Raw genomic sequence first — 8,845 nt, forward strand, 5'->3', positions numbered from 1 at the left:
TCAGATAATTGGGTCATTCAACTCAGAGAATAAAATGTAACAGAGGTAGGATTGTGTGTGTTGTAGTGGGGTGTTCGAGAGCTTGTGGCCTAGGCTACACTACCTCAAAAGTGGAGGGAACCAGTACGTCGCTTCAGTTTCAGGAGATTTGGACAAACATCAACTGGCCTTCATACATTGTACTAATAGTAGCCGGAGGCTGAGTGCCATCTGCTGGTCAACTTCTCCATCAACCAACAAAATGCCTGAGTCTCACTGTACAGCGTCAAGGGTCAATTGCTTCCTCTCACTGTTGAAATGGGTGTACAGAAAAGCGAACAGTCTTGTTGAACAGGGTGTAACAAGTACAAATTCCATTACACAATATTTGGAGCAAAGCAAATTATTTTATTAAGTGTACAAAACATGTGCAAAAATTGTGACTCATTGGAAGAACTACACAAGCATGGCTTTGCCTTAAGAAACCTACACATCACTAATGAACAGACAGTGGATACATACAAGTTGACATGCGAAAACTGGTTGACAGAAAGAGGGCTGATCCCAGGCTGCAGTCTCCTATACTACATTAGATTGCAAATTGTGGCCTTGGTTTCACAGCATTCGATAAGTACCAAGTAAGTGCCCGCTAATGAAACAAACTGCACACTCATCAGCATTCTCCCTTTGATTTCTCCAGCATCGTGCAAAAATAGTTAATTAGGAAGGGCCTCTATGAATGACATTCACAGTTCAGCACATGAAATCAAGCATACAGACACCCTTTTTGGCCCATGTGCTACTTATGAAATTCCCCAGCTCTTTCCTTCTTACCAAACACACGCATACAAATGCACAAACACGACAGGGCTGACTAACTATACCACAGGAAATTATGACCAGTGTCACAAGAAATTACTGAAATAGATGTAACTTTTTTTGCGAACGAGCTAATCATGACTATAACTACGTCTGACAAACTGAAAAACCTGGCATGCAATGAAAATACTATTTGAGCCACTCACATCAAACATGAAAACACATCTAAATGCTTAACACTGACATATGCGGAAGGGGTTGAATATAGTGTTATACATGAATTGAGTAGGGAAAATCGTGGTCACAAACGGGGAGAAGCGGTACTAGGTAAAGCAGTCCTACTACATCTGTCTAAACTGCAACTGAGCCATGAAATCAGGCCTCGTCTATGGAAATCCTATCCAATTGCAACTATGGCACTAAAACGCATGACAAGACACTGAACAAGATGCTAAGCTTGACCTAAACTGTGGTTTAAAGGCCTCTTGGGTTGTGCAGCAAAGCAATAGAGAAAGGCACACAGCTTGTGGATTTGGGGTGGGATATCCAAGACGCCTCCCAAACCCCAAAAGTAGCACAAACACACAAACCTCCCCACAGACAAATCAGAACACTAGTACGCCACTCATCCCGAGCCATCCATTACCACCCTCCCCCTCTCCTTTACAGAATGGTGCACTTTTGCTTCTTCTTCTTGTCCCCGTCTTTCTTGGCGTCTGCCTTCTTGGGCCCGTAGAGGCTGGAAAAGCAGGCCTGGGCGGAGACAGGCTCCCTCAGACTGAGCAGCCACCTCCCCTTGCCATAGTAGGACAGGGAGCCAAGCTCCATCTCCTCCACCAGCTCGCCCTCCTGCCCCGCTTGCTGCAGCGCTAGGATCTCCAGCAGGTCGATACCCGTCTGCAGCTGCTCAACGCCCTCCGCACAGCCCAAGGTGATGTGGGCACGGCTGCCAGCAGGCAGGGTGGTGGCGGCCGGGACTACAGACACTACCTCCTTCTCAGCATCGGCAGGCCACAGGGTCAACTGATCCTCAGAGAGTGAAACCCGGGCACCAACAGTGCGAGGTGTGACGAAGAGGGCACTGAGAGACAACTCGAACACAGAGCCATACAACTCTTTAACGGCCTAGAGGGGGAAAAGTAAAGAGGTTATTTCAAAATGGTCCCCTGAAAAGTGAAAATACATTTAAACAATGCACTGGTCATCAGACGTTTAATTCATAAAACAAGGCCAATATGAGCTGTGTAGTAGATCATGGGTTAATAGGATGAGGTTGCATTTGACAAATAATTCCCATCACCAATACGCACTGAATAAAAATATAAATGCAACATGTAAAGTGTTGGTCCCATGTTTCATGAGTTGAAATAAAAGATCCAGAAATGTTCCATGTGCACAAAAGGCGTATTTCTCTCAAATGTTTTGCACAAATTTGTTTATATACCTGTTAGTAAGCATTTCTCCTTTGCCAAGATAATCCATCCAGCTGACAGGTGTGGCATATCAAGAAGCTGATTAAACATTATGATTATTACACAGGTGCACCTTGTGCTGGAGACCATAAAAGGCCACTCTATAATGTGCAGTTTTGTCACACAATGCCACAGATGTTTTGAGGGAGTGTGCAATTGGCATGTTGACTGTAGGAATGTCCACCAGAGCTGTTGCCAGATAATTTAATGTTCATTTCTCTACCATAAGCCACCTCCAACGTCGTTTTAGAGAATTTGGCAGTACGTCCAACAGGCCTCACAACCGCAGATCACGTGTAACTATGCCAGCCCAGGACCTCCACATCCAGCTTCTTCACCTGCGGGATTGTATGAGACCAGCCACCTGGACAGCTGATGAAACTGAAAAGCATTTCTGTCTGTAACAAAGCCATTTTATGGGGGAAAACATTCTGATTGGCTGGACCTGGCTCCCAAGTGGGTGGGCCTATGCCCACCCAGGCCCATCCACGGCTGCACCCCTGCCCAGTCATGTGAAATCCATAGATTAGGGTTTAAATGAATATACAGCTCTGGAAGAAATTAAGAGACCACTGCAAAAATATAAAAGTTTCTCTGGTTTTACTATTTATAGGTATGTGTTTGGGTGAAATTAACATTTTTGTTTTATTCTATAAACTACTGACAACATTTCTCCCAAATAAAAATAGTCATTTAGAGCATTTATTTGCAGAAAATGACAACTGGTCAAAATATAAAAAATGATAGTGTTGTCAGACCTCGAATAATGCAAAGAAAATAAGTTCATGTTCATTTTTAAACAACACTAATGTTTTAACTTAGGAAGAGTTCAGAAATCAATATTTTGGTGGAATAACCCTGATTTTCAATCACAGCTTTCATGCGTCTTGGCATGCTCTCCACCAGTCTTTCACATTGATGTTGGGTGACTTTATGCCACTCCTGGCGCAAATATTCAAGCAGCTCGGCTTTGTTTGATGGCTTGTGACCATCCATCTTCCTCTTGATCACATTCCAGAAGTTTTCAATGGGGTTCAGGTCTGGAGATTGGGCTGGCCATGACAGGGTCTTGATCTGGTGGTCCTCCATCCACAACTTGATTGACCGGGCGGTGTTGCATGGCGCATTGTCCTGCTGGAAAAACCAATCCTCAGAGTTGGGGAACAATGGTCAGAGCAAAAGGAAGCAAGTTTTCTTCCAGGACAACCTGGTATGTGGCTTGATTCATGCATCCTTCACAAAGACAAATCTGCCCGATTCCAGCATTGCTGAAGCACCCCCAGATCATCACCGATCCTCCACCAAATTTCACAGTGGGTGCGAGACACTGTGGCTTGTAGGCCTCTCCAGGTCTCCGTCTAACCATTAGACAACCAGGTGTTGGGTAAAGCTGAAAATTGGACTCATCAGAGAAGATTATCTTATGGTCCAATCCTTATGGTCTTTTGCAAACCTCAGCCTGGCTCTTCTTTGCTTCTCATTGATGAAGGGCTTTTTTCTAGCTTTGCACGACTTCAGCCCTGCCCCTAGGAGCCTGTTTCGAACTGTCCTCGCCGTGCACTTCACCCGAGCTGCCGTTTGCCATTCTTTTTGTAGGTCACTTGATGTCATCCTACGGTTGTTGAGTGACATTCGAATGAGTTGGCGGTCATCCCGGTCAGTAGTAGCTCTCCACACGCGTTAATCTAGCCAGCATCATACTGTATACTGTAAGTGCTATGTCCATCTTTAGCTGGTGGAATACTAACCTGTTCCTTTCTGTACAACCTCCTTTTGCTGGAGGTTGTCCAATCATGCTGTTGGCTTCTGTGGTCCTCTGTAGCTCAGCTGGTAGAGCACGGCGCTTGTAACGCCAAGGTAGTGGGTTCGATCCCCGGGACCACCCATACACAAAAAATGTATGCACGCATGACTGTAAGTCACTTTGGATAAAAGCGTCTGCTAAATGGCATATTATTTATTATTATTAGTCATTTTCGCCCTCTGCCGTTCTGTAGCTTTGTTGTTTTACATTTACATTTTAGTCATTTAGCAGACTCCAGAGCGACTTACAGTTAGTGAGTGCATACATTATTTGGCCCCCCGTGGGAATCGAATCCACAACCCTGGCGTTGCAAACGCCATGCTCTACCAACTGAGCTACATCCCTGCCGGCCATTCCCTCCCCTACCCTGGACGACGCTGGGCCAATTGTGCGCCGCCCCATTGTTGTCCCCAATGTCTGCTGCTTGACCTTGTTCTTATGAACCGCCGTCTTTGACATTTTAAGGATGGAAGCAACCTGACGCTCACTGTATCCCTCTGCCAGTAAAGCCAGAATTGAACGCTTCTTTTCCTCACTCAAAACTTTCCTTTTCAACTCTTTTGGCATGGTAAATAGTTATTTGATTAATATTACTTTTGAGGTACTATTAGCACTGTTCTTGCCATCCAGCTGGTCCTATTGCAAGAGGATAGTGATGACCACAGCAGTGGTTTTTATACTTTTCCTCATTAAATAACATTTGGTTCAGGTGATCACCTAATCAGTACCTAATTCAGTAGAATGAGGTGTGCCTGTGTTGGAATTCAACAGACACTGGAATGGAAGTCATACATGTAGAGATGCTGATTTAAGAAAGATTTGCAGTGGTCTTAATTTTTTCCAGAGCTGTATTTCAATTGACTGATTTCCTTATATGAACTGTAACTCAGTAAAATCGTTGAAATTGTTGCATGTTGCGTTTATATTTTTGTTCAATATACTTTCAGACTTACTGGTTTGTCTGCATATTCCTTGGCTCCCTCAGCCTTGCCATAGTCACAGAATTTGGTAGTGCAATGAAGAGTTCCATTGGCTTGGAAATACTGCTCCAGGTCCACCTCCTTCTCAGCCTCAACAGTGACTGAAAAAACAAAGCAAGCTCAGTTGTCTCAGTCAAGCTCAAGAGACTAAAACCTGATTTAGATACACCAATGAGTCTTGATACACACAATTATACTGTTTATATCACAAGACAGTTGTGCTGTACTCACAGTCAGGCAAGTGCTTCTTGAAGGCCTCAAGTGTGTCCAGTGTTTTCAGGAAGTCCAAGGACGTGCACCTGACCTTGTCCTGGATGCCAGGGAGAAGGAACCAGCCAAAGAAAAGGGGCAGGGACGTCTCCTCAAGGGGAACTTTCATGGCCTGGATCTGGGCCTCCTCTAGCCCCCGCTGAGTTTTCTTGGCCAGCTGTGGCAAGTCTCTGCTCCACTCAGTGCGGGGCTCCAGAAACATGGCCACCAGCCGGTGCTGCTCTGCCACCTCCCCCAGACGGGCCAGCCGATCATGGGTATGGTTGGTGTCATCCACCACTATCACTTGAGCAGATGTTCCTACACTGCAGCAGGCTACCACAGCATCGTCAAAAGCCTTGTACCCATCTGCTGATGCTTCTGGATTCTCCGGTTTCACACCATGGTCATCAGCACAGCAGACAGTGCAGAGACCCTGGTAGCTATCTGCAATGGCGCGTGCCAAGAGGCTCTTGCCACTGCCGGGGAGGCCTCTGAGGATGATTAGAGTGCGAGAGGTGCGAAGGGTGGCTTTGGTCTGCTCATGCTCCAGGAAGGCAAAAGACAGGGTGCCAGGAGTGGGAACCTGCTCGACAACTTCTGCCTTCTGCTGCTCCACTCCATCTGCCCCTTTTCCTATTTCAGCTTCTACCAGTTTCTCTTCCATCATAGTGTCAGCTTCTACTGGTTTCTCTGCTTCCACTTTCTTCACAGTCTCAGCTGCTACTGGTTTCCCTGCTTCCACTTCCTTCACAGTCTCAGCCGCTACTGGTTTCTTTGGCTCTGGTTCCGGTACAATTTCAGCTTCGGTCTGTTTGTCTGCCTCCACTTCCTTTACAGTTTCAGGCTCCACTTGAATCTCTGGCTCCACCTCCAACACAATATCAGATTCTGCCTGCTTCTCAGATTCCCCAGGCTCTTTCTCTTCTGGTTCGAGCAGTTTCACGTCCTCAGATTCTTGCTGTGTGACAGGCTCGAGCGCTGCCTGCTCAGACAGTTTAACAGCCTCTGGGCCGGGTTCTGCCATTTTCTCTGGCGCAGTTTCAATGTTATTCTCTGCCAGAGGCTCATCTAAAGGCAGAGGCTCTGGCGTTTTCTCTGGCATTGGATGCTTTTCAGGCTCTGTGGTCTGGATGTTTTCTGATTCTACATACAATGCTGTAGCTGGCTCAGGGACCTTCTCTGTTGATCTCTCTAGTTCTGGTTGTTTTTCTGGGTACTTCTCTGCTTTAGTCACAATTTCTGTAGATGTCTCTGGAACCTTCTCAGGAGATGCAGACATTTTCTTTGGTGATTTTTCTGCTTTAGGCTCTGTCTCTTGTGTTTCTTCTGACGTTCCTGATTCCGTCACCATATCTGGCAAATGCTCAATTTCTTGCCCATTCACTGGTGATTTTGCAGGCTCTATTGGAGAGTTGAGTTTTGACTGGGGGCAGTCTCCTGCTTCAGTCTCCTGTTGCTCTCGAGTCTCTGTTTCGGTGTCCAACACCTGGTTCTGCTCAGCATCCATATCTGGGTTCCTCAATGGACCTAATGATAAACACTGGTTTAGACAAAATATTTTCATCCTGAAAATACATGCAATGCTATAATGATACAAAGGAAACTCATACAAATTCAATAACTGGGAAAACAGGACCTTCATAAATAAATAAAATTACTGTACAGCATACAAACAATGAAACTGCGCTGGAATTCAAGCTGTAAAAAATTATATATAAATCTGACACAAATCTTCCCTTGTACAAAGATTTGGGATACCACACTATCATTATATGAGGGAGGGAGTCAAATGATCTCTTTTGGGATTTCTAATAAGAGTTATAGGGAGCAGCAGACTATCCTTATATAATTACTGTACTGCTGTGGTTTCTCGCAGTGTCACCCCTCTCTGTGGAGCCCTGCTGACTAAGAGAGAGCTCATTGAAGGCAAGGCCTCCGCAGGTTTGCGGCCTGGACAAACCACTTCTGCTGATATCAGATTTGTTCTAGGTAATAAATCTAAGCCATAAAGGCATTGGGTGGTTGGCTTGGCTCTATCGACCTGATTACTAAAAGCTTTTCATATGGTTTAAGCACAGCTGGCATCTTTGGTGTGGTGTGTTAGACGATAATGGTGGATGGATGTGTGTAAACCATGCCTTCGTGGACTCTGAATTCTCAAAACATCCACATAATCTGCTTGAACTACTGCCTGTCTGCATTATACATGTAGGTGGGAAAAACGTAACTGGGGAAGAAACAAACGTCAATTAGAATGCATGAACATTCATCCATAAAACCGATTTTAAAATATGCATCATCAATTTTTATATGGCACTGAATTAGGTCGACTAATGAGCAAGCTTCAGATATAAGCTATGCAAAACTGCCGGAGAAAAAAAACAGAGGCGTGCTCAGCCTCTGACGACTAGGCCGTGGTGAGAAATGAACACCTGCGACTGATTATACCAGCCTTTTGTGTGGGCAAGGGCTCGTATATCGGCTTTAAAACGCAATTGAATAAAAATAATCGCAAGTAACAAAGAAAAGTATGTATAAATTATTACTTTTCAGTAACAGACGGTCAGTGGCACAATTGCCATTAGGTGCGGGAAATGAGATAACAAAAAAAAAGAGCATGGCTATCCCGTTACAGGCTAGACAAGTTTACCAAGAGACAAACGACATTCGAAAGGGCACATCAGAGGCCAATATTTATGGGAAGTATCTTCAGTAGGTCAGATGAGAATAATGTTTTGAGTGCGACAGTGTAAACGCGGCTACTACCATGTAACAATGAAATGATGAAACTGGGAGTGGCTGCAATGCAATCACCACGCTACAGACAAAACAAATCAGCGTAGAAATGTAATGTCCAAATTTAGATGCCACGTCTGAACAATAACGATAGCCTATTTCAAAGCTAAAGAAATTACATTTGCATGAAAAGCGTGATTTTGAAAACTTTAGTCAAGTTCCAAGATCGTACTATATGACAGCTGCTTCTAATCGAGCGATTTAGGCTAACTATCAGATTGATATGAATGGAATGAGATTACCGAGGAAGGTTTCTTACCGTGCCTGTTGTGTCAGGAGTATGCTGCTGACTCTGCAATTTAGGTGTTTTCAAAGATGGGAAGCAGAGGGCACTCGGCGCAGAAATCTGCCCCCAACTCTCAGTAAACAAAACGGAAACTACGGGCTCTTGAGCACGCGCAAGGCTTAGGGCTCTTGAGGGTGGGGTGCTTCCAATCGTTTGCGCGCCCCCGCTCTTATCAACGCGAACGTCCCAGCAATGACAATGTGGACTTTTCTCCTGGCTGAGAAGAAAATTAAATATGCGTTTGACTCAACCAAACTCATATTTAGAATTTAAATTCCATAAGCCATGGCAATAATGCCAGAAAGTCTGATAATTCACGGCACAAGTGACAACAATGAGTCATTTTATATTGTGCCAGTTTATGATTTTAGGTCCGCAACACAAACTCTTTGGAAAATAAAGCTCTGTATAATTTTTTTTCTCCAGAAATGCATGTTCTGTAAAGGAAATAAGCTCA

The 8,845-nt window shown here is 44.7% G+C and overlaps 1 protein-coding gene across 1 annotated transcript; it reads right to left on the reverse strand.

The window, feature by feature from the left end:
• Positions 1-366: 366 nt before the first annotated feature.
• Positions 367-8,516, reverse strand: LOC123482614 (2',3'-cyclic-nucleotide 3'-phosphodiesterase-like). Its single transcript, XM_045210900.1, has 4 exons — positions 8,362-8,516; positions 5,286-6,833; positions 5,028-5,155; positions 367-1,923 (listed from the first exon to the last, which is right to left on the reverse strand). Exons 2-4 carry the CDS (start codon positions 6,811-6,813, stop codon positions 1,462-1,464), a joined length of 2,118 nt encoding a protein of 705 aa, XP_045066835.1. The 5' UTR covers positions 6,814-6,833; positions 8,362-8,516; the 3' UTR covers positions 367-1,461.
• Positions 8,517-8,845: the final 329 nt, after the last annotated feature.

The sequence above is a fragment of the Coregonus clupeaformis genome, chromosome 35, assembly GCF_020615455.1.
Source record: "Coregonus clupeaformis isolate EN_2021a chromosome 35, ASM2061545v1, whole genome shotgun sequence".
Taxonomy (NCBI): domain Eukaryota; kingdom Metazoa; phylum Chordata; class Actinopteri; order Salmoniformes; family Salmonidae; genus Coregonus; species Coregonus clupeaformis.

What these genes read in the sequence shown, in the direction of transcription:
- LOC123482614 (XM_045210900.1), bottom strand. Translation starts at nt 6,813, where the DNA reads ATGGATGCTGAGCAGAACCAGGTGTTGGACACCGAAACAGAGACTCGA. An exon ending in CAAGAAGCACTTGCCTGACT is followed by an intron (nt 5,156 to 5,285) that starts GTGAGTACAGCA and finishes TTGTTTTTTCAG; the next exon opens with TCACTGTTGAGGCTGAGAAG. An exon ending in AGGAATATGCAGACAAACCA is followed by an intron (nt 1,924 to 5,027) that starts GTAAGTCTGAAA and finishes TTCCCCCTCTAG; the next exon opens with GCCGTTAAAGAGTTGTATGG.